Source organism: Pteropus medius, unplaced genomic scaffold, assembly GCF_902729225.1.
Source record: "Pteropus medius unplaced genomic scaffold, Ma_sr-lr_union100, whole genome shotgun sequence".
Taxonomy (NCBI): Eukaryota; Metazoa; Chordata; class Mammalia; order Chiroptera; family Pteropodidae; genus Pteropus; species Pteropus medius.
Window position 1 is genome coordinate 2994830 of NW_024351073.1, and position 26420 is coordinate 3021249.

The 26420-nt window shown below is 43.2% G+C and overlaps 1 protein-coding gene across 1 annotated transcript in view; it reads right to left on the reverse strand.

The window, feature by feature from the left end:
* EGFLAM (EGF like, fibronectin type III and laminin G domains) overlaps positions 1-26420 on the reverse strand; it is a 149458-nt gene that overhangs the window by 26151 nt on the left and 96887 nt on the right. The window contains 9 exon segments of the mRNA XM_039842625.1: positions 4103-4214; positions 7598-7841; positions 8994-9119; positions 17480-17669; positions 19969-20113; positions 22043-22143; positions 23157-23257; positions 23911-24229; positions 24810-24925. Coding sequence (XP_039698559.1) covers positions 4103-4214; positions 7598-7841; positions 8994-9119; positions 17480-17669; positions 19969-20113; positions 22043-22143; positions 23157-23257; positions 23911-24229; positions 24810-24925 — 1454 coding nt within the window.

Genomic DNA, 26420 nt, shown 5'->3' on the forward strand with positions numbered 1-26420 from the left:
TCGACTCCCCCCGCCCCGCAGTAGCTTTGCATCGCTACTTACCACCTGTTTGAATGCTTGTGAATTTCTCAACCTTTCTGAGACTCAGTAACATCATCTATGACATGCGAATCACAATAGCTTCCTCACGGTGTGTCATGATGAATGCGGCGGCCTGCTCCTTCAGCAGCACCCCTCTCCCTGCAGGAAGATTACCTCCAATCTATTGATCTCAAGTGGGGCCCTGTAACTTGCTTTAGTCAATAAAATGTGAGCAGAAGGGATATGAATCACTTCTGGACAGAAGCTTTCAGATCCGGGGAGTGGTTCACCGCGCCCTCTTCCCGAACCACCCCAGTTCCTTCAGACTGGGTCTCAGATGAAAGTTGTAGCTGGCCATTGATGGACTTGTAGCGTGAGTGTGAAATGAACCCTTATTATAAGCTGCTGATACTTGGGTGTTGTTTATGACTGACTATAGCACGGTCTAGCCGATCCTCACACTGAGATCCATTTATTTCACACTTTTCCCAGACTTGTGCGCACACTCACATTCCAGCATGGCTGGTTATTGTTATATTTGGTAATGGTAAAGGTAGAACTTCTTTAGGCCAAGAGAAAGAGAAGGTATGGCAGTGGGAGGTATTTCTTATCAACTACAAAAGATAGAGAAATTGTTCCATTCTCCAAATTCTCAGAACTCATTGTCATTCCCTAAAGGCTCGCTCTGCCTCTGGTTGTTTGATAGCCTAAATGCCAATGGCTGGGCTACATAACAAGCTGTGTATAATATTTAATGTCTACACTGCTTCAAACATGGTTCATAGCAAAATGTTAAAATGTTCTAAGATAATATACAGAGATAAATTAAAATCTGAGATCTCTGGGGATGAACACACTTTGGGTAACATAAGGTATTGTTTCCTTTGATTTATAGTAAAAGAAACACAAATAGTAGCAGCATTCAGTCATTTATTTAACAAGTGTTATTGGGCACCTACTGTGGTCCCAGGAACTAAGTGCTGGACAAGCAACAGTGAATGAGAAAGATCCAGTCCCAGCTCCCCAGAGGCTTACACAGGGGGAAATGCAGACAAGGAAAGGCAGGTGAACTTAGTCCTGTGAGGCCTGTCTAGGTGGCTATGGGTACCACAGATACAGAGAGTGGAGAGTGGTCAAGGAAGAGTTAGAATTGTAGAAACTGGACAAAGCATAAGGCAGAGGCGAGGAGGGACCAGATCATGCACACGGAAGAATTTGCACTCTACCCAAAAAGCAATGAGTTTTATGCAGGAGAGAGAATAGTCAGATCCGTGTTTTAGGAAGATCACTGGCTGGAGGAAGGAGACTGGTTATGGGGTCTGGTGTTGGGGTCAGGGTGGAGAAGGGAGAACAGAGAGGAGGACGCTCCACACAGGGGAGCACTCGCAGTAGCTGCCCCACCCCCACCCCCCGCCAGGTAACAGCTAGGGCGTCTTGATTAGATTACAGGCTAAAATGCTTTCTGTCAACAACCTTCGGGAAGCTTTGAGGGTTCTTATTGAACTTAGGGGGAAGTGGGGCCATCAAAGAAGGGCTTTCAGAGATTCTTGTGGCCCAATGGAATACTGAGCCAGGCAAGAGCTGTCACCACACACCTACAGGCACCCATCACTGTCTGTCTGCTCTTACCTGAAAGTTAAGCTAATGAAAGGAAGGGAGGAAGGTTGCCAGGGTTAAAGAGATTTCAGAGAAGCAGGCTGTTTTGACAAAGCTTTGACTTCCCATTATATCCAAGCAACAGGGCGGGGCCTTGTGAGGTGAGAGCAGATTCCTTTTGGTTGCTCATCAAAATCCTCCCTTTACCCCTCCTGTTGACAAGTTGCCACACCTACACGGGGCTGCAGGACAGAAGCAAAAAGACCTCACCAAAATGAGGCCTTTACGGAAGTGAGGGGTTTCGTATCTGGATCTGACACTTCTGTTTAGCTGGAAGTGGTTGGAAAACTTGAGTAACCCCCACCCCCAGTTAGATTTTCTGAGGCCCTCGGAAGCATGGCCCCTTGAGTTGAGAGCCGCCATAACTTGGCCCAACCCCAGGCTATTGGTGTTTTTCATTGCAGTCAGCTGAGCAATGCAAGGGTCAGCTTTAGTTTGGACACAGACTCTTAGGGGCCCAGCTCCTGGGTTAGCCCCCAGGAGTGTTCTCTAACTCCTGGCTGCTGGTCTCTAAGATCTAAGGCCACACACACACACACACACACACACACACACACACACCCTGCTTTAAACAGGGCATCACAGCTGGAGAACAGCTGGGGGAGCTTTGATGGGGCCTTCCCATTCCTATCTCAGAGTGGCCTCGATAGAACCACCCTCTCACACACACAAAATAGCCGCACCTTCACTCCCACATGTTTATTTATATCACTTTCCAGGTGGGCAGCACTCCAGCCAGCTCCATCCGTCCAAACACAGTTCAAAAACCCAAAAGAAAGGGTACTGGCTCTACCATATTGATTTAATTTTCATCCCCTGACATGGTGATAATAGAAACGCGGAGGTGTGGTGTCCTCTGTGTTGTCTCTTCACTGTCAGATCCCAATGGTAAATAACCATGCCCTGAAGAGTTCCTCATTTATCATCAAAGACCTCAAACCCTACTCTTTACAAATACTATCGTTCTAAGCTTATGTTCCTGTTTTACAGATCTTTGTAACTAAGGCCTAGAGACGTACAATGCTTTTTAGAATTTATATTATTAAATGAACATATAGTCAGGTCTATACTTGCGACCTTCTAATTCTGTTTTAGACTAAAGTCAGCTGTTAGAATTATCTGGATTCTACTAGAAGTGACTTCTGTTATCCCTTTAAAATTCATTTCCCTTCATCTACCTGCGTTCCCTTCCTTCCTTCCTTCCTTCCCTCCCTCCCTCCCTCCCTCCCTCCTCCTCCCTTCTCCTCCCCTCCCCTTCCTTCCTTCCACAAATATATATGGAGCATTTTCTAGGTGTGAAGGGTGCTTGTCTCTTGAAGCAGAACTCAGTGGGGGCTTCTTCTCATTCCCAAGGAGGACCTCCCACCGCTGCCATCCCCAAGGAAGCTTCTGGACGTGTATGTCCTTCTTCCTTCTCTCTTCAACCAATACCTCTTACTCTGCCCAAAGTCTCTTTTCCTTCCTTTTTTCCCCACTACCAATCCATTTTCTTATCACACCCACATTCATTAGTGCCCTCTTTAAATATTGCAATGCACGAAATTAAGACTATTTGAAATTAAAATATTGGCAAATCTATTGTCCTCTCTACAAACTTTTTGTGTGTGCACAACCCTAGTTGGTTGTAGTTTAAAGCAAATTTCTCTTATTTCTTCTTAAAAATGTCATTTTTCCTTTGGACATGTCCTTGGAAATAAAATTGTGGATGAAAGTTATAAACTTGAGAAGAAATTATGAGCTCTCGAGGCCATGATAGTATAATATTAACTAATAACAATAAGTAAAGTTACATAGTGCTGACCATACGCTAGGTACTGCTGTGTTTTACATATATAGTTATTCTAATTTGCACATTTCTATGAACTGGCACTATTATTATTACCATTATCCCCATTTTATAGATAAGAAAACACAAACTCGGGATTTGAGTTCACACTACTAGTAAGTAATGGAGCTAGATTTTGAATGCCAAAGTCTGGTTTCAGAGCTTGTGTTCTTGTCAGATGTATGACCCCGCTCCCCCTCCCCCTCGCCTCGGAGGCGATCATACATCTGACAAGAACACAAGCTCATACATCACTGGCCTTGCCTCGGAGTCTGCCATCTGACCTACTATACTATGTTACACACCCACATGAACAAAGGCAGGGGTTGGCAGTGAGAAGTGGAGGTGGCAGGCAGCTTTTTAAGTGTTATACTTGTATTAGCTCATTTAATCCTTACAAGCACCCTGTGAGACCTCTACTATTATCGCGGTTGAGAAATAGAAAAGTTAAGTAACTCACCCAGTGGGGAGCTTGGGTTTTAGCCCAGGCACTCTGGCTCTGGAATCCATGTACTTAACCACTATGCTTTTGCTTCCAGGGCAGGAAGAAAACAGTGACCCCATCCACACTAATCATCAGAAGCACAGGTGTGTCCTTACCTCTGCCATGCCTTCCACTACCTTCTGCTTATCCACCTGTAAGATGCCATTCTTTGCTGTGCGAGAAACATGCAGCTCGTGCCAGTGGCCCAGGGTGAGGGGGTCTTCACTCCTGTTGAAGGAAGGAAACTGAGCATGGGTTAGCACCCTTGGTGTTACGGGTAATGTTCATCACTCTCTCCAGTGAAACTGGAGTGATTCATTGGGCATCTTATTCTGTTCAGCAAAAAAGAAACAATCATCCCGACTTAGTAAACACAGCCGTGTTAGCATCATTCATTGGACTCCTTCATGGCAGGAAAAGTGCATTTATTATTTTACTTATTCCTTACAAAAGACATGAAATGTGAGTGGGATGAGCCTTGTTTTCTAGATGAGGAGTGACAGGAGGGTAAAATGTGATCATTGCTGCACACGAGCTTTGAAGAAGAGAAATTACATGGGCTATGTTGTAAAACACAGATTCCTTGGTGTTATCTGAAGCATCTTTTGAAATGCATAAAAAATAAGATGGATGGATGGATAAATGGATGGATGGATGGATGGACGGATGGACGGATGAATGGACAGACAGATAGGAGGATGGCTAGATATGTGATAAAGCAAATATACCAAAGTGTTAATTGTAGACTATAGGAAGTGGGTATAAGGATATTTACTGTACAATTCTTTCGACTTTTGTATGTGTTAGAAAATTTTCATAATAAAATATTGGGGCAGGGACAGGTTCCATGTCATCAGACATTGTGAAAGGGATTAAAAGTACTTCAAAAATTCAGTTTTTAATTCAAGGTGGAAGCACCTGAAGTTTAAAGAATATTGATAATAGTTTTACACATTACTTTTTATAGCGAGGTGTGCAAAAAGAGTATAATTATTGCATTTGTATTTCTAACGACATAGTTCCTGGCCTTCACTGTACCTCCCAATTATTTTGTGATCCTGGATCATCTTCGGAAAACCATCAGGAATACCAATGCGTGCAATTATTGAAAGGTCTTCACCCTCTCACTTGATTTTTTTGCTCTGGCAAATGCTTTTGTGATTTGTCCTTAGCAATTAGGATTTAATCACCTTGGCTAAATCAATATGCAATAAAAAACCCAGCGGCACTTTTTAAGTGGCCCTGTCTCCATAATAAGTAACAGCTTCTTAGTCATGTTCTTGTCCTGCAGAGGTCATTCCCTGTCAATATGCTGCTTCTTCAGCATAGCTATATTGATCACGGTCACCACAAGCTCATTTCAATTGTCTCAATTTTTGAATCAAGTTCCTAATGAATTTGACCATCATACCCTTTTCCTAAAGTTAAAATGATTTGGCCCATTTCACAACTTCCAATAGTTCAGGCTCTCATGGAATTTTCTTAATTAAGCAGGAAGTCTCAATGTTTTCAATATAAACATCTTCCGAAGGGGCGGCTGAAACACTAACAGTGATCATAGTTGTCAGGTTACCCTGGAGAGGGGACAGGATAAGGAAGCAGATGGTTGTCAGGTTACCCTGGAGAGGGTATGGGACAGAGAGCAGATGGTCATTCGCCGTTCCTTGGGAACTCGGAATGCTCACCTCCTTTTCATCACACGTAATACTCAAGAATTCTTTTTCCAGGCACCTTTCTTGACAGGCAGGAAAACAATAACTCTCATTTTTAAAAAAGTTAAAAACGCTCCTTGTCAAAAGTTGGCACATAACTAAGAAAGAGAAAAGCTGGACTTTCTGAGGTCCCAGGCCTCTGTGACCGCCACAGCTGGAGCTGCGACTGCAGAAGCACAGGGGGCGATCCGTCCAGGAGGTGGGCTGATGAGTCTCAACCCTCCCCTGGCTCTTTCTGGTCATCCCTTACCCAGGAGGAAGCCATTTGAAAGTACAAGGTGATATGCGAGGTGTCTTCCTTTCTCAACTTGACAAATAGTTCTAAGAGAATTTCTTAGACTGGTTTGCATAATCATATGTAAATTGAATCAGTTAAATACCTACTAACGTTGTCTTGAGACATAAGATGTTTCTGCATTTCTGTATAACCAAAGAAACAAAAGTGTTTGTCCATTCCCCAAGGTGAGAGATGTTACTGATGTGTAGGAATTCAGTTATAAGGGCAAAAATGAACTGTCTTTGTGAAGAATTATGGAAACCTAATGCAATGAGCATTTCCCATCAGCTATGAAAAATGACCAGCAATTAAGGGCAATGCATGGTTGGAACGTCTCACCCACATGCTCTTCCTAAAAATGACAGTCCAGCAATATGAATGAAGATCGAATATGACCTGTGATTTCCTTCAAAACAACAACAAACTCACTGAATTCCTGCTGCAGGGCACCCTAGAGCAAAACATCCCAGTGAGTTTCAAAAGCAAATTCAACAAACGTGGAAACAAGAAACATGTCTGCATTAGGTTAGTGGGCCTCCAGCTTGAAGGTAAAAACTACCACGAGAGGAACACAGTTAAGGAGACACAATTAAATAATAAAAACATCTGCACCTACCAACCACAGGCTTGGAGGGGCTCACGAAGATAGCGACACACCTAACGGGAACACCTGCTCTACCACGAAAATGAACAGAACTAACTAGATAACAGGAGGAAAGTTTTGACGACTCAGAATCAAATCTGCAGATAACAGCAAGTACTTCAGAAGCACCTATTTCCTGCCATGCTGTTGCAATCGCTCATCACACGGCATATTGGTCTGAGATGGGCCTTTGCATGATGATTCATTGTCAGGTTCTTTATAGAGAGAACAGTAAGAGACTTGCTAAATAACTAGTCACCATCAAAAAAATAGTGCAAGAGGAAAGTCAAAATTTAAAGTGTGGTCACCAGGACATTTCTGTTCATTAAATTTCTGTTAATACTTTTTTATTAGTCACTTATTTGTTGAGTGCCCACCAAGTGGCGCTCTGGGCAAGGTGCTGATTAATTAAAATTCATCAAGTTTCTGCTGATGGCATCGTGTAACCAACCACAGGTAGAAATAAAGGCAGTTTACTGACATCCTGAAGCAAGCCCATTTTCCAAGTTTGAAGCAGAGAATCGCTACCTGCTAGGTAGTTATTCGGGCAAAGGAAACCTTGCCAGCAGGAGAGCAAGACCTACAGCAGGGGTCCCCAACTCCCAGGCCTCATATTGGTACCGTCTGTGGCCTGTTAGGAACCGGGCTGTACAGTAGGAGGTGAGCCGCGGTTGAACAGAAGAAAGCTTCATCTGGATTTGTAGCCGCTCCCCAGCAATAGCATCACCGCCTCAGCTCCACCTCAGATCATCAGGCATTAAATTCTCACAGGAGCACCAGTCCCTGGTGCCAAAAAGGTTGGGGATCGCTGAACTATATAGCATGTCATCTGTATGAAACAGGACAGGTTTCAGAAAAGGTAAGTGTGTAGGGAAGACAGGAAGGGTACAAGCTATTAGATGACAAATCCGTCTTCTTCCAACGTGGCTGCTGTTTGCCTTTTTTGAGGAAAGGGGTCCCTAAAGGTCTCAGCCCTTACCTGAGAACACCGGTCCCAGAGCCACAATCAAAGCGGAACTCCACATGGCCCCCTGCCATGTTGATGGACAGGAAGTCTTTGCTGTTTGTGTCATAACTGTACAGGAGTGTGCCATCGCCCGAGTCCGGCCGAAATGTGATCTCAAACTCCATGAAGGAAAGGTAATGCTGGGGCTCCAGCGGCCAGGGTGTTGCAGCATAGGATCTCAGGGACTCTCTGAATTGAGGAATGGTCAAGGTGAAAGCTGAAGAAATAAGCATGTTGTTACAAATCCTTCCGTGGCAGGCCTTTCCGTGTTCTTTCCCTCCGAGGCACAGAGCTAAACCATATTTCTAAGCTGCCCTGCAGTTAGGTGGGTGGTATAAATGAATTCTGGCTAGTGGGATGTGGGTGGGGGTATTATACAGAACCCCAGGTCTGACCCCTTGAACTTCCTTCCATCTTCCATGTGCTCTCTCTTCCCTCACCTGCTGTCTGGATGCAGGAATCAGTAGAGGACTATGAAGCCCTAGCAGAGCCACTGGAAGGCAAGCACCTATGTTCCTGAATAACTATGTGGAGCAGAGGCTACCTCACCACCACCATCACCTCTGACCAGCAGCAATGTGAAATGTAAGCAAGGATCAGCCTTTATTATGTTAGCTACAAAAATATGAGATGGCATGTAACAGCTTTGGCTTACCCTGACTCACACACGCTCTTCTAGGTGACATGAGATTTGAGATTATACACTGTTAACTTTTCCTCAGGATGTTGTCTTAGGTTCAAATCTGAATCACTCATGGAAAAGTTAAAACATGTTCAACCTTGCGTAGTTTTCCAAAATCTTTTACGTATTTAAAATTTTCTATTATTATATGGGTGCACTTGTGTGTGCGCATGTGTTTACATGTATATGTACACGTGTATATATATATATTTTTATATGATCAGTATCTCCAGTATTGCAAGGTGAGATAATTCAGTAGAACAGCACAAAGCAAAAGAAACAAGATCACTTTTGTCTCATCACATTGTTAATGTTTCTGTGTATATCTTCCCAACCTTTTCTCTGAAACTGTCAGATATCTAAGGATCATGAGCTGTGAATATTTCGAATTCAGTCTGATACAGACCACGGGCTTTTCAAAGTTATTTGAGGGCCAAGGGAAGCCCATCGAAGCCTGGCCCGGGAGCATCTTAAAATGAACTCATTGGCTGGTTCAACATTTTGACACTTGAAGACACTCCAACCTAGTGGGGAAAAAAAAAAAAAAGATTCTCCCATCCCTCCAAACAAGCAGTGTTAATGCCATAAAAATGTATGGGGCTTTGCTAAAAGTACATTGATGAAAAATTACATCAACGTGAATTAATATGCAGACAGAAATCGTCATCCATGATGCTTCTTTCTCACCATCTTCACAGTGTCGACCTTTAAATCCAAGGGGACAGAGACAAATGTAGGAGTCGGCTTTGTCTGCTGTGCAGGTGCCACCATTGATGCATGAAGCTTCATCACAGATTCCACTGCTGCATTCGCCTAAACACAGAATGGGAATTACAAACTGATTCATCATGTGAGCCAGTCCAAGACGGTGGAGCTGGCTACGCCGACAGCTCATGGTTCTGAACAAATACAGTGCAGTTCCCACTCCTCTTTATTTGCACCTCTGCACAACTGCAAACCAGTTTACGGGATAAGTGGAACCCTCCCTTCCTTTTAGTTTGATTCTGGCTTGTTCTTTAAGACATGGTAGACACAGTAAATCACATAATACATTGTTGGGCAATTTTATGACCACTGGTGGGGATGACTGCATTGTTTCTGCTTTAATTCATCTCTCTGTTATTCCCACAAGAGTGTGTTTCAATCCCTTCAATGTCAATACAGTGTGTATGCTAAGAGTGTTCTAATTTATGCAGCCCCAATTAACTTAAGTGCTGCCTTCTTGTTGGTTGAAAGCTGAAGCAACCAAGGTGAGCACTGAAGGAATTAAGCAGCCATGTCTAAGCTTATAAACTGGCTTGAACCGTGGACACTTATGTCTGGAGTAGGGAGCGGGGAAGGAGGGCTCCATGATACCCCAGTACGTCGTACCTCAGAATCTCTATTGCTAACTCAAAGTTATGATGTCATGAGGGACAAGAAGGTGGCTGCAAGTAAAAAGTGCTGAAAGGTTCAACATCAGATGGGTTGGTTAGTTCTCTTAACCAAACACATATCAGAGAGAGTATACTTGGTCATCTTCAAGTGTAAATGACCAGATGAAATGAAAACAAATAGACTTTTCCCAAGCTGCTTTTCTTCTGCCTTTTTGGTCTTCCTTCTCTTCCTGTGTATAAGAAATAAATTAGACAGATGGGCCACAGTTTGGCCCAGAACTACATAGGTGAGTACAAAACACTTTTTCTTGGGATGGAGGCAAGGGGGGGATGTCTCTGAGCAGTGAGGGGTCCAGCTCTGCACCCACAGTCTCCGATGCTGTACTTGCATGAGCTGATTGTCCCTCCTGCCACCCGCCTCCCCCCGCCCCCCACCCCCGACCAAGATGAAGAACCCTCCTTGGCCTGATTGTGCCATCTCTGCAGGGTGAGTCTCTTATCCTTTCCCCATCAGTCATCTGTGTTTGCTGAATTGATCCAGTCTTTTCATAAAGCCGCCTTGGGAGGAGGGGGAAGGGCTGGGCAGAGGAGATGGACTTCAGGGACTGATAACAAAGTTTAAACAAAGCAGTTCCATATGGCTTCCTCCTCTCCTGGGGGTGGGCTGGCCTCTGTGAATTCCAGCAGTGGGGTGGGGGCCACTGGAAGTTTACACAGAAGTGACGACTGAAGTGACCACTGGTCGTTGTTCAGCTACAGCCCTGACAATATTGCCGGCATTCAGTCCACAGAGAGGCTGACTTTGATCTTAGAGAACCAAACTCTCACAGGTCCCTCTGCTCCACCAATATCTGTGGGCTGAGGTTCTTCGTCAGAGAAGGCATGGTCCCACAGGAAGAAGTGGGGTCCTTGGGTTATTTTAGACACACATGGAAAAAACTTTTTTACAAATTTGCATTGTAGCTCCTTTTGAAGAGCTGGGAGTTGAGTGAGTGGGGGTTGGTGGGAGGGAGCATGAAAGCCAGCCAGAGTTGCTTACTTGATGAAAGCCGTGTTTCAGCAAGATTATGCGGGCAATGGTCTACAAGACAGATTGTGAGTAATGGGGGCGCGAAAGGGGAAAGAAATCTTACGGGAAGTAAAGTGGGGTTGCATGGGGTCATGGCAGAGGAAATGGAGAGAAAGTGAAGAATCAAAGAGACGTGGAGAAAGAAGAAATAGGCAGTTCATTCCAGAGGCTGAAGGTAGACATCAGCACGACCTCAAGGTCTCTGGTTTCGAACAGTGGCAAGAGTAAAGACATGAGCACACTGTGCACGGGAATGGTCTCTGAGGCGCAGAGGAGGAGTTGGCTTTTGCTCAGTTTAAGCATCAGGTGACTGTGGAAACATCTGCTGCTGAGCCTCCTGGCAGGAGGGGATTCTGTTCACCAGTGAGGGCTGGAGGGGCAGCAAAAACCCTCCTGACACTGAAAACTATGGGCTCCCTGAGAGAGAACAAGATGAAAGGGCTCCGTGGAAATCTCAGGGAACTGGAGAAGGTGAGGAGCCCACAGAGAAGACAAAGGGAGAGCAGGGGAAGTGCCCTGAGGACCCAGACGAGGAAGCTCAGCGAGGAGCAGCAGCAGAGAGAGAAGTCTGAGTGAACACTGCTGGAGGCCTAGAGGAGGCGCTGATGACTCACAGCAGGTTTGCTGCTCACGGGAAGGCAGAAGCCCCAGCACCGGAGGTTCAGACAGCGGCCTGGAAGGGTTGCTGGAGTCAGGTCTTAAAAGAGAGGAGAGAGGTTCTCCAAGTTCCCAGACCAGAAAGGTAGCAGGATCGTGGGAACATGGTGCTGGTTTAATCTTTGGAGGGGACTTGGGCAAGTGTGAGTAAGCTAGAGCAGAGGCCCACAAACTTTGATGGAAAAAAAATATTCAACTTTAGTTCCCTAACTTCCACTGGAACTGAGTGTTTCCTTCAATTATAGATACAGCCAACGAAACTCTAGATCAGCAGTTCTTGTGACTTATAACCAGCAGACCTGAGTTAGTCATATCACATTCCATTTGTTGCAGATATCTTAAAATATCATTTGTGCTCTTTATCACTTTGAAATCATGTAGTTATTGCACCCACCATTAAACAACCCTGTTCTGTAAATGTTTTGTAAAGAAGCACCTATATTATTATAATATCAACATTTTTAAAATATTGTACAGCTTGGGTTCAATATAATTGTTTCTTATCATGTATATTATTCTCTTCATTTAAAAATGTCACTCTGAGAATAGGTCCATAGTCTTTAGCAGACCGTCAAAAGGTTCCATGGCACACAAAAGATTAAGAACCCTTGGGTTGCTGAGAATTAATTAATAATCCTGGCAGCAAGATCCCAGGGGCACAGGAAAGGATGGGTGCAGAGTGGATGAATAAGTTAGCCTTAGAGGAGAGAAAAACTTTCAGCTATTGAGAATAGGAGGAAGGAGGTACAAGGTCATATATAGAGAGAAAGCTGGCAGGACCTCATCATTAATTCATAAAATAACTTTCATTGACACAGACACCTACTATATACCAGCTGTTGTGTAAGTTTAGACAAGATAATGAGTGAGGGGCAGAAGAGAAATCAGGCTCCCAAGGTGAGAAGAGAAGGTGAAATGTCACTGAGTGGAATACGTTAAGGAGGTGGACGGTGAGCAACCTCCCTGCCCCTCACCCCCCAATCCAGCCCAGTAACTGAAGTTCATCTATTTCCTCTCTAAAGACCTGTTGAATCTGCCACCACTGCCCTCCTGGATCAAACCACCATTAGCTCTGATCTGGACCATTGCGAGGCTTCCCAGCTGGTCTACATGCACCCCCTGAACATTCCTCCTAATAAGTTGTCTACTGTCAGAAGAATCTTTTCAAAACACAAACTAGATCGTGGTACTCACCTCTCCCTCACACTCCCACTGGGACAAGCCACTTCCTCTGCCTGGAATGCACTTCCCTCTCTTTGCTTTCTAATGCCTACTCTTGCCTCAGACATCAACTTCACATTATATCCTCAGAAACGCTTTCCCTGACCCCCAGCCCATAAATCCCCCTATTATACACGATTATTGCACCATCATTTCTCCTTTGTAACATTTACCCCGAATTTTGTAATTTTACATTTACTAGTGTGATTATTTGATTAATTTGGTGTCTTCTCATGGCAGCTACACCACAGTTGAGTTGGGATCCTGTCTGTTTTATTCATTGCTTTATCCCCAACACCCCGCAATGTGACTGAGCAGGTGATTAAATAAGTCTGTGATATGTGAATAAGAATGAATAAAAGAGTGATAAACCACAGTGAGACCCATGTCCACCACATGGGTCTTAAATAACTTGGGAAGTTGGCTCTGGGACATTGCTACAGCAGGGTGTGGAGATCCCAGGCAGGACTGGAAAAAAATAAGTGGTGGTGGTTTACATTTGAGAATTTAGGTGAGAATAATAAAAGAAAAGGCCGGGCCAGAGAATACAAAATTTTGCTAGGCTTGCCAACTATTCTACAATGTGAGTCCGGAGAGAGTCTGACAGCTGGGAATAATCTAACGAAGGAAGCGAAGGGGGAAGGGTTAAGTAAGGAAGCGCCTCTCTGAGGAGTGGACACAGGTTGGCGAGGGTGGGGCAGAGGAAAAGTCGTGGTTGAAGGCAGCAGTGCCAAGTCAGAGGTGGCAGATGGGGGAACAAGGACTGCGACTGGAAGTCTGTATTGTGTCTCCACCAAAAACTCAGTGCTGTTTGCATGAGCCCAGTCTTTCCCAGTGGTGGACTGCATTTAACTTACACGAACTTGAATTTCAGGAGGACTAACTCAAAGTAAAGTAAATATGGAGTTTGAAGAAAGATAAACAGCCCTGTTCTTGTACTCCGGTGTGGGGAGGGGGGAATGGGAAGAAATGAAAAAAGGCAATGTGACTGATGCCTGCCATTAAAGTGCATAGAGAGAGATCGAATAATCCAATAGTGGCCTCCAGGGAACACAGAGGCAGCAACGTGGTCCCTCCTGGTGCCATCTGCTCAGTGGAGAGGTTGGTATCCCACTGTGTGAAAATCTAAAATACTGTTAGAAATTGGTTCTTGCTTAACCTTGTAATTTCTGAACTACCCATCGGAAGTTACCATGCAGCTTCGAGATTGCCAGGTCAATGAAGAGAGAAGAAACAACTTACAACCAGCTTGATGGATGGAGTCAGATATAAATAAGAGGAAATATTTACAACATGTTTGCTAGGTGCAAAGTTTTATTCTAAGTACTTTTATATGTACCACAATTCATCTAGATAAAATCATCTCATACAGTAGTTACTATTTACAGATGGAGAAACTGAGTCCCAGAGAAGTTAACTGATTGACTAAACCCAGACAATCTGTCTTCAGAAACCAGGTTCCTAAACATCACAGGAAAGTTCTGACGCACCTACTGGTTCTTAGGCTCTGACTCACCACAGACATCCAAGGAGAGGGACTTGTCCTACCACATCGTCCTACCACAGCAGGTGCTTTCTAATTGTTTAAGGCATCGCTGTTTATTGTGTGCTTTGACCAAGCGATCGACTGGGGAAAAATAACATCAGGGATAAGATATGAATTGTAACCTTTTCCTTTTAAGTAAACTTAATCTTTTGTAGTTTTAACAATAGTGTCACCTTTAGGAGTGAGCAAGGTAGAAGGAAGCAATTTGAAGCCAATTCGGGAGCCTCTGATGTGATAGATGTGGTTGAGGGCAGGCACTGGCACGAGAATAGCTGAGGTCACAGTTAGCCTCTACCACCTACTAGCTGCGTGACCTTGGACAAACTACTTAACTGTTCTGTACTACCAGTTCTCATTTGTAAACACTAAGGCCATTCATAGCACTTACTTCGTAGGCATCTTGGGAAGATTAAAGTAGTTTAGGATGGTAGTTACGTGTCATAGGTGATCAACTAATATTAGCTATAAAAGAAACAAACAAAACAAACTGTATTTGCAGACATGAGGATCAAATCCTAGTTCTAATCCAGGAATGGAGAGAGGATTCAATTGATATGGGGTAAGGAAATGTAGCAAAATATTAATGGTAGAATCTAAGTAGTGGGTACATAGTGTTCACCGAGCATTCTTTAAAAATAACATCTTGGAGATGATGGGGGGAAAAAAACAAGAAAGGGATTTCTCATTTCTTGCCAAGGATAATGTCATGTGAGGATGTGATCTTTAGAGATGTGGCACCATCTTGGGATTATGAGTGAAAGCAAGGGAATCACAGAGACACCAGCCCAGAGTTCTGATACCACCGAGTCGCAGTTATAGATGAAATTGTGTCCTTTAAAATTCATAGGCTCAAGCCCTCACTCTCAGTGCGACTGTATTTGGAGACGGGGCCTCTAAGGAGTTCGTTAAGGTTAAATAAAGTCATAAGGGTGGGCCCTAATCCAATCTGACTGGTGTCATTATAAAAATAAGAAGAGGAAGAGACACCAGGGATGTGAGCACAGACAAAAGGCCATGTGAGGACACAGTGAGAAGATGGCCATCTACAAGCCAAGAAGACAGGTCTCAGGAGAAACCAAACCTGCCAACACCTTGACCTTGGACTTCCAGACTCCAGAACTGTGAGAAAATTAATTTCTGTTGTTTAAACAATCTAGTCTGTGCTATTTTGTTAAGGCAGCCCTAGAAGACTAAAACAGTCACTGAATTAACCATCCTTAAAATTATCTATTAACTGCCTTCACTGATATAATAAATGTCCTAATTGTTTTAAAAACAATCTTAGTCTGTTTAACAAACAGTGCTGGAACAACTGGACATCTGTATGCAAAAAATATTAATTCAAAAACAGACCTTTTACCCTTCACAAAAATTAACTCAAAATGGATCATAGACTTAAACAGTAAAACAGAAAACTATAAACACCTAGAAGATAACATAGGCGCAAACCTAGATGACCTTGGATGTAGCAGTGACTTTTTAGATACAACACCAAAGGCACGATTCATGAAATAAATAATTGATAAGATGGACTTCATTAAAATTAAACATTTATAATCTGGAAAAGACAATGTCAAAAGAATGAGAAGACAAGCCACCGACTGGGAGGTAATATTTGCAAAAGACACATCTGATAAAGGACTACTGTCCAAAATATACAAGTAACTCTTAAAGCTCAACAATTTAAAAAAAGATTAGAAAATAGGCTAAAGACCTTAACAGATGTTTCAACAAAGAAGATATACAGATGGCAAATAAGAATATGAAAAGATACTCCACATCATATCATTAGGGAAATGCAACTTGCAACGAGATATCCCTACACATCTATTGGAATAGCCAAAACCTGGAAATCTGACAACGCTAAATTCTAGCAAAGATATGGAGCAACAGGAGTTCTCATGCATTCCTGGTGGGGATGTAAAATTGGACAGGCACTCTAGAAGACAGTTTGGCACTTTCTTACAAAACTAAACATACTCTACCATGATCCAGCAATCACATTCCTTGATATTTACCACCCCAAAAAGCTGGATGTTTATAGTAGCATATGTCCAACCCAAAAAGTTGGATGTTTATAGTAGCTTTATTCATATACGTATGTCCACCCCCAAAAAGCTGGATGTTTATAATAGCTTTATTCATAATTGCCAAAACTCGGAAGCAACTAAGATGTCCTTCAGTAGCTGTAAATGGATAAACTGTGGTATATCCAGACAACGAAATATTATTCAGTGCTAAAAAGAAATGAGCTATCAAGCCATGAAAAGACATGGAGGAATTTAAATGCATATTACTAACTGAAAGAAGCCAAATTTGAGAAGGCTACATACTATATGATTCCAACTATATGACATTCTGGGAAAGGCAAAACTATAGAGAATATAAAAAGATCAGTGGTTGTCAGGGGGTGGGGGCGAGGAGAAAGAGAGATGAATAGGCAGAGCACAGAAGATTTGGGGGGAAAATACGACGAATATAGATTGTTATACATTTGTCCAAACCCATAGAATGTATAACACCACGAATGAACCATAATGCAAACTATGGACTTTGGGTGATTATGACGTGTCAACGTAAGTTCATCAGTCGTAACAGAAGTAGCACTCTGGTGGAGGATGTTGATACTGGAGGAGGCTGTGTGTGTGTTGGGATAGGGAATATATGGGAAATCTGTGTACCTTCCCTCAATTTTGATGTGAACTTTCAACTGTTCAAAAAATAACATCTTAATAAATAAAGAAAATAGAAAAAAAAAAAACAATTCTAGCTCTGCCTGCTATTTTGGATAAGTTATTTAGTTTTCACAAACCCCAGTTTCTTCATGTATAAAATAGATACAGTAATAATCTCTACCCTCTAGAGTGAGTGTCAGGAGTATATGAGAGGGCATACGAGAAAGCGTTGGGCATGGTGGTCAAGAATTAGAACCTAACTATTTCTCTTATAAGCAGAGAGCATGTGAAAGCTCTTCTTACATTATTGTGTTGGCTTTTCCACTGGACTGGATGAAGAAGGGTAAAAGGGTTGAATTGCTTGCTGCTTTATCCAATGAGACCATGCCACATTTCATGAAAAAAGCCAAGATGGCAGCAGGACACAACCAAGGGCTTCGTGTACCACGTCTTGTTTACCACGTCTTGGTGTTCAGACTAGGGGTCTGCAGAGCGCCAACATCACCCCCTGGGCCTAACTCCTTCTTGCAGTTCTTCGTGGCCTGCAACCCACGAGACAATTCACCTCCCTGGCCCACGCCTAAAAGGTAACCCCACAAGAGCACCCGGCCCACTGGGAAGTGACTCACCCACATCGGCTCCACTGAGTGCTTTCCCCAGTGGCCAGGGTCTCATGTCGATTCTCTTCCCATTCACTGTGAGTGTCTGCACACAGCCTTGAAAGCCTCGATTTGTTCCTGTTGCTCTGACCAACCAGTAGGCACTGGGAGCCCCACCGAGATAGAGGGGCGTCCGGAAGGTAATTTTACTGTACTGGCCCTTCAAGAAAAATGAAAACCGTGGCTCGATAAACAAAATTAAAGCCAAAAACGCAACAGATTTTAATGAGGGACATGGTTAGAATGTAGTTTACAGCCCCTATGCTTTTTCCCATCTGTATTTATCTTTAAGACATTGCCCTACTGCAAAATTAAACCCACAGTTACCAAAGGAAACTCAGTGAGCTCCTCAGAGGGCTGTGTTTGGAGAAGGGATGATTTTGGAATGCCTAGAAGGGAAGGGAAGGAAGGTCAGAGCCAAGAGCAACCCAACAGGCAGTGTACCATGATGGGCATCCAAAAAAAACTTTCTCTTTGCAGTCTTGACACCAGTTTACTGTGTACCTTGGACAGGTCATAGGGCTACTCTGTGTCTCAAAGGTGATAATGCTAATTTTGTATATATGTGGGCTAACGTTTACTCTTTCACTATCCCAGTCACCTTTATAGTATATCCTGCAAGAAACGTTGTGGGTGCGGGGGGAGGATGGAATTGCCAAATAGATTTTGTTGCAAAATATTTTGAAATTTGCTCGTGGACACAACTTTTTTTTTTTTAAAGTGTTATTTCAGTTAGGTGGGGACATTTCCAGTCCTATAGCAAACCACAACCTGGATGGCAGGTTTTGAGGTTAGAAAGTAAGAGCTGAACATTAGGTGGGACAAAATTCTCGGTCATTTGTTTTTAGAATACGGAAATATCTCATTCATTCGGATTAAAGGCGATAGAGGGGGTTGGGGAAAAGCCTGCTGCCAGAACTTATAAAATGTCCAGAACGTAAGACACTGAAATGTAATCTTGAGTCTTTACACTTTTGTTACCAACAAGTAGAACATCTAGTCATTGCTTTATTTTTGCTAATGAACAGATAAGAATCGCTAAGTAGTATACTGAATACGAGCTAGGCAGAGTTAAAGTACTTATAGTGGGTTTTAGGGACTGTTTGTCAGCCACCGGCATATTGTTTTTGTTATATGAGAGCCCTGCTGGCTTATTTTATCAAGATCCTCAGCATTCAGTCCTTCTGGATCTCATATTCGCCGTCCTGGTCCTGTTCCTGGATTCAGGGCCACAGCAAGGGCCTGACTGACAGCGCAATCCTTTTCTCCTTTTCTGGATCATTGTGTGCACTACAAGATGGCTGGTTCCTTTGAGGCCCTCTTTACGATATCCCAGGCAATAGTCTTCAAGCCTGGCCTTTACAGATTTATCATCTCCTTTTTTCTAGATGCTATACCTCTGTTGATGGAACTTACAATTTCTTTAGCTTGCTATTACCGTATGTCTCTGTTTACTAACTTTTACTGAACTTCTTTGCTTTAAACCAAAGACATTTTCACATGTGTTGCTTCTATTATAGCTTCTTCATCCTGTCATCATGTTAGTATTTTGGTACCAGTTCAAAGCTTTTTTATTCCTATCAAACTTAATTTTAATTATATTAGGCCTATTGTTCTGGCATTAATGTGACTCTAGTTCATTTATCCTCTCTTTTCCTTCCTTAGAAATAGATGCATAAACAATCTCACTGAATTCACATTCATTATATCTGGATTCTTGTTTCTTTGGAACCATCCGGGTCCAAAATAATGGAGATCAGCAAGGCATAGCTCTTTATACAACATGTCTTGCCAGTACAGAGTAGTGAAGAGCCCAGGCAGGGAGGAAGCTATCCACATACACACAAAAGCTTTCTTGCTACATTTTCCCCAGAGAATACAGACACCTGACTGATTATAATTACAGGCTCAGTTCCTTGGCGGGTTGCTCATCCAAACTGTTTATTCCAAACACGGTCCTAAAATTGCCCAGAGCATGACAAATATGTGAATACCTAGGTGATTTGCTGAGTAGCCCAACAGTTGTTTTACCACTTCCTATAATCATGGACCCCGCAAAACGTAAATCAATGGATTATTCTCGCATATATAATCAAGTGAACCTTTTGGAACTATTTTCTAAAGCCACAGGATTGCAAGACCCCTGCCTTAAAAGTCAACTTTGAGTCTGGCACTAATAATGGCTTCCTCCTCTACCCCTGGGCACCCATAGCGATGATGCTTGCAAATCAGTTCTCCTCTTTGGTAGACGTGAGGTGGATGCGTGCCCTGAAAGCCCACCTAGAGTGGTAAGATCCAGCAGGAGCACATCAGAGCTCAGTTGCATGGACCTGCCAAGAAAAGTGGTCCGTGGGAGCTTGCATCCTGCCAAGTCTGCCTCAGCTCCCTGCAGCGGAACCTCTTCAGGATGCTTACAGTGGGTGCTATGTGGATGGGCAAGGAGTGAGGCTCACACTCACCTGGGACTGGCCGGTCACCGGGGTGCCGTTGTTGAGCTGCAGCAGCCCGTTCAGCCCATCTCTGTAGAGTGTAACCGTGTGCCAGCCCCCTAGCTTGATTTTGGTCTCACTTATGATGATGGCAACCCCAGTTCCACAATTAAACCTGTAGAGGAGGAAAAAGGATTCTTTGATCAACCAGCTCATTATGTTTTCAGGGTCCATGGACATCACTTCCAGGGTGATGGCTTATTTGAGAGTCAGTCTGTTCAGTTACGTTAACGAAGGTCAAGAGCTACTTAAATCTGTGGAATAACTGGACACCTCTTCCCTGGGATGACCTCAGTTCTGTTATCTTTAATCTTCCCCTAGAACATTGAAACGTGGTGTCTTCTTTAACCTGATTTTCCCTGCAGCTTAGAAAACGATGGGTAACTAAGAACCTACCTCTTCTTTTCAGAGATCGCCGGATATTTAAAGTGGATTCAAGGTGCAACGAATCAGAACTTGAGTCATTCTGCTTCCAGGGATTTCTCTAGGGACTTCCCCCAACTCCCAAATGACAGGCTCAGTGATATTAACAAAATGTAAAAAAGCCAAATTTCACACCCATTTTGATGAGCTGGCCAGCACTGCCATCTGTATTCAGCTGTGCCCAAATGCAGACACAGGTTCCCTATGAGGCTCCATCTTAGAGGTGAGATGTGGACAGAGGGTGAACATCCTCACACAGTCTCATTCTTATTTTTTTTTTCCCCACAACCTCCCTCTGGCCTAAGGTGTCCACTGGTCACTATGCCTGGCATCTAGAATTTGAATCTTTTCTGGACAACTTCCAAGCAGCCACCATGCCACTTCCCCCTGGGTCCTGACATTGCCAGTGGGGAAGGAAGCATGGCAACATCATTCTTATCTGGACTTGAACTAACTGTAGCCCATTCTCATGGCCTCCCTTTGCCTCATGATCCTCAGTGGAGTGGAATAGGTTGAGAGGCTTTGAAGGACAGTCTTACTTAATGAGGATATTGAAATCACTCAGTAAGAGTTGCAGAGTTAGGGAGCTGCCACCCCCAAAAAACTGCCAGTGCTACTAGAAGTCTATCGGATCCTCCAAGTATTAGAGCCTTACATGGTTAGAACCCCTGCCCCAGATCCTGGTGGCTAGCATCGAACTCTCATGAGTCAAAGCATTTAGCAAAGGACAGGGGACCATTTTCTACCCCATGGGGGATGCTCAACAGTCTTCACTAACTTAACCAAAAGTAATTTTTGTGTTGCAATAATCAAAAGATAGTATGGTTGATGCTGGGTGAGTGCTTGCTATGGGTCAGGTGCTGCTCTACGTACTGCATTTTATGCATTAACTCATTTAATCCTCTCAACAGCCCTGGGAAGAAACACAGGCTCGAAGAAGTTAAGTTATTTGCTGAGGGTCAGACAGCAGAGAAATGGTGCCGGCAGGATCTTAACCAGTGCGTTGTGGAGAAGGACAAGGCTGATCCCCATTGGTCATCTCCATGAGGGTAGTTAAAACACTCACATCTCCACCAAACTCTGTCCCCAAAACCACACATAAACTAAAGATGGATTCCAAAGTGTGTTGGGAGAGAAATGACCAGGGCAGAGGAGATAAGCCAAAGTTTACCACAGCCCCGGGAGAAAACGAGAATGAGGTTTGAGTCTCTGAGATCCCTAAGGAGGTTGTAGGTGCCTCTCTGCTCTCCATGGCTGTCAGTCATAGTCACCAGAGGCAAAAAGGAGAAGATCCCAGTCTTTACCCTATCACATCCACTAGAGCTCCAGGAGAGAAAGGACTTTACTGCTTTGGCTCACTACTGCATGCAAGATCTACAGCAGTGCCTGGTACAGTGCGAGTGCTCAAGAATGAACGGTGACAAGGTTCCAAAACTCAAGTTGCTAAGGTCGCCCTGCACTCCTGACACTCCAGTATTTAGTAAACCGGTCCATGCTCATCTGATACACACTGTTCTTTATCTACAGGAATCCATCCTGTATATATTTTATTCACACAGTAAAAATGTAAACATAACATAGAGTAGTATTAAAAAATCTGTGGGCCTTTGGAGGGAGTTACCTAAATTGGAGTGAGCGTCGGATGATGGCCAGGGACATGAAATCGCCCCTCCCATGTTCGTTCTCCCCGCAGTAGAGAAGTAAGCCATCCTCCGCTTCCGCCTGTTATTACACAAACAAAAGCCACAGGAACAATGATCACGTCCTTTTCCATAAAGTGCCACCTGGAAACACTCATGAATGTGAAACTTGAACATTCTCCTCTGTGGTCCTATTTACAAAGGGGCAAGCACGTGGACTCCAATTAATTCCCAGGTACCTAGTCCCAGTTCGTTCCTCCAGCAGAGCCTCAGGAAAACCATGTGCACAAAGACCACACTCACAGAGAGGTGGTTCTCGTGCTCATCAAATTCTATTCTCACCAAAGAGCGCCCTATTTTTTCCTTTATTTTTTGTTTTTACTCCCCTCCCTCTGGGGAAGCATACAAATTTTCTTCTTTCTTTCTGTCAGGAGAACAGGACAATAAAAACAACTAGTTTGGTTTTCTAGGGATATGGGCTGTCCTTAGACTGGAACAGATCACCTTTTGGAACTCAGCACAATGACCATGACCATGACTTGTTTCCAGATCGCCAAACCTTTTCACGTCGTCTGGGATACCCAAAAGGACTGCTTTAAGATGAAGTCACTGAACTCTGATCTGCAGTTGATTCAGAGAGCATCTACTGGACCTGACTCTAAGCCAGGCTTGTGTATAACAGTTTTTCTATTTGTTGACTCGCAGCCATAGCAGTGAAGGCAGACATTTGGGTTCCCTTTAAAAGGGATTTTAGAATGAGAATGCATTATGCCTTCTGAAATCTTGGCCAGGGAGGAGTCACTATTATGAGCAACATGGCTGGGACTCAAACATTATCTCTAGGAGACTTCAGGCGAGCCACCTCCATAGTTCAGTAACATACAGCTCCCATCTCCCCCTCGCCGGCACCCTTGAATGTGTGAATGTGCCCATCAGCCTTGTTACCCTGTGAACGGTTTAAGGACAGGCTCTGTGTCATATTTACCAATGATATTTACCTCCCCACTTCCTCTCCCCCTCTCCTGCCTTTCAACGTTGCACACTGTTGTGTTAAGATGTCCAACAGGTATTCATCAAACAACCAACCCTTCTTACCCTAAATTCAAGAGTAATTTGAAATGCCTGATAGGAGTTCTTCAGAGGTTCAAAGGTTACATAGGAGTGGCCAAAGAACTGAGGATACTGTATAATAATATCTGAAAAGAGAAAAAGACAATACAAACAAATGCTATTTTCTCACTTCTTCAAATGCAAAAATCAATATACACCATTGCCTGGATGTCATTAAGTGAAAAACTCTGGTAATCTGTTAAACTTAGTTCACTATCTTCTTTTCACATCTACAATTCTCATTCTTGGGGACTTTGAGTTTCCAAACTTCTTAGGGAGAAGCTGGATCTTAGGAGGTTGTTTGTTACCTGCTACCCCAAAAAGAACTGAATGGCTGTAGACCACTGACATCTGTTTTCCAGCTGTACATCTGTGCAATATAAGTTGGCTCAATTATTATCTTTCTTAACTTTCATGCACATATTTTAGCTGCATTTGTTTTTTCAGAAGAGATGCGATAAAAGTAAAGTCCACCTACCCAAGGAGTTGTCAGGATGATTTAATTGCACCAATAGTACTACACGTTTGGCACTCATAGAAATAGGGGTGCTGTCTAACTAAAAGCAATGGAAGTGGCCTCATATTTGCCCTGTGTAACTAATTTAATGACTTATACAAGGAAGAAGGGGTTTATCTTAGAAATAGGGCTAGAAAGAACGATGAGTGGATGGCAAAGCTTCCCTCTGGCTTCCAGTGGGGCCAATCCCCCATCAAGTTCTTCCCCACACCAAGGGCCTACCTTCTGAGCAGCTCTCACCACCTTTGCCCAAGTTGCAGTGGCATCGGGAGCCCCCCCAGGTGTAGTCATTGACACAAAAGCTGTCAGCAGAGCAGAGAGTTTCATCACAAGGCATATCGAAGAGCCTCGGCATCACAGCCATGCCATTCTTCCCTCTTCTCTGCAGTGGAGTGGGCTGGGGAGCCACGGTAGTCATAGGGAGAGATGCTGGGGTCGAGGGGACAAGCCTAGACATCGTCTTTGGCTTTGATCTAGGCACAATCTTGGATTCCACCAAAAATTTCTTATTTCCTTTTTTGATAGCAGGAAGTGGTTTAACCTAAAGCCAGAGAAGGGAATAGGTTCAGGATTAACATAGAGCACAGAAATGAGACTGCCTTGTTTATGGCTAATGCCTAATCATTGGAAATATGGTCACTTTTGATACTTCCCACACCCCTGGGCTATAGATGGGGCAGACAGTACTGATCCCAGTTCATAGATAAAGAACTTGAGGTTCAAGGATTTTAAATACCTAGCATTGTATTACTCAGAAAATCAGTAGTAAAGCTGATATTATATGATTTATTATTATTACAATATCACAAAGATCGAATTATCAAGGAATTATTCATTTTCTTATAATACCTGACTTTGTAAAATTTCATTTGGTGCCAGATTGTGAAGTCAGCAGGCAGGGGCTGACTATAGAACATCAGCATGGTTGGTGCTTAGTAACTACTAATTTATGATCACTTGAAGCCTAATAGTCAGAGTAAATAAATGTGTTAAAAGCAAATGAGCCAATTTAAGTAGGTTTTAAGTAAAACAGTCCATTGGCACAATTTAATTTGTTTTCTTGCCTTGTTCAGCAAGAAAACAAAAACACCCTGGGCTTTAAGAGTAGAGATTTTTGTTACCTCCTCAAAGGAAATATCCAAATCTAAGTCGTCTTCAAATCCATCATCGTCCTCACCGGCTCCCGTGTCGGTTACGTAATGGGGTCCATAGCGGCCACTTCCTGCTTCCTCGAGGCCTTCGCGGAGAAAAGCAGCACACTACTGTCAACACATGCCACCGCTCCCTAACCTAATTCATCAGTAGACAGTGCTGTGCCGAATGGACCAGGACGTATTGGACACACAAAGATTTCAAGACAAAAGAGGAAGCATCAATGACTAAAAAATATAAAAATGTTTCATCTCATAAAAAAAAAAAAATCAAGAAAATGCCAATTAAACTCAGAAAGAGCTGCCATTTTATAATGACAAGACTGGCAAAAATGTAAAAGTTGGGCACTAAAATATTACCAAGGATGGGATCAAGGGCGACTCTTATACGCTGATGTTATTCTATATGTGTCCAAACGCTTTGCAAAACACTTGGAAATATTTAATAAAGTAGAAAATGTTCATGTCTTTGGCTCCAACAATCTCACGCCAACTTACAAAATCTGGAGAAACTCTTCCACATGTGTACCAAGAGATGTGAAAAACATGTTCATAGCATTGGAATTTGTAGTAGTAAAAAACATCATGAATTTGTTATTTATAATAACAAGTTAATTCCCCAAATGTCTATCAACAGAGAATGGATAAGTGAATTATAGTATATCTATGGAATGGAATAGGAGAAATGAATGCATGAACATTTAATAATGCTTCAACATGGCTTAATCTCATATGATTCCATGCAAAAAATACAAGTTGCAAAAAAACACATCCGGTCTGATATCATTTATATAAAAGTCAACAGCAAGCAAAACTTAATCTAGTACTTAAGGATACACATGTGTGTCGTTTAAACTCTTAAGAAAAGTAAGGCAATGACAAAAGTACCTGGGGGAGGTTGGAAGAAGGATATGAATGAAGTGTAATACACAGGGCCTTCCTTCAAGAGCACTGCATAATAGCGTTTCTTAAAGTTGGTGCACTGTACATGTGAGTGTTCAATTATTTTATATGTTTCATATTTTTTATATATAAAATATTTTTCTAAAAATTCTTTGAAATAAGAAAGAGACATTATACTACAGCAAACACTTCTACACCCAGAAAAAAAAGGGGCACTGTGTGGTATCTTGGGGGCCAACCATTTTCATCCATTTTAGTAGGACAATGGGATCTTTCAGAACTGGAAGGTGGGCTAAGAAGAACTCTGAAGAGACAATACAGGGCATTGTCCTTCGGGGGATGGTCAGATTAGCATTTTTATTCAGTTGTCATCCATGAAGTCTACCGACCTGCAACAGTCCTGTCTTAGGCTACATACAAGAAGCACTCCCCTGGGATGTGGGAGCCTTTCAAAGTGCTGCTCCATAACGCCCCCCATTTCCTTGTTTCAGCAAGCATAGGAACCAAATTCCTTCTCTAAACAGACCCGCCAGGCACCCCATCTTGAGGGCAGTGACAACTGTGGCAACAGAAACTGACTTTTGTAGGTTTCTGATACCCATTAGTTATTAGACATCCAGTGTCTGGATGACTGATTTTAAAAAAGGGAAGGAAGGGAGGGACGGAGGGAGGGAGGGA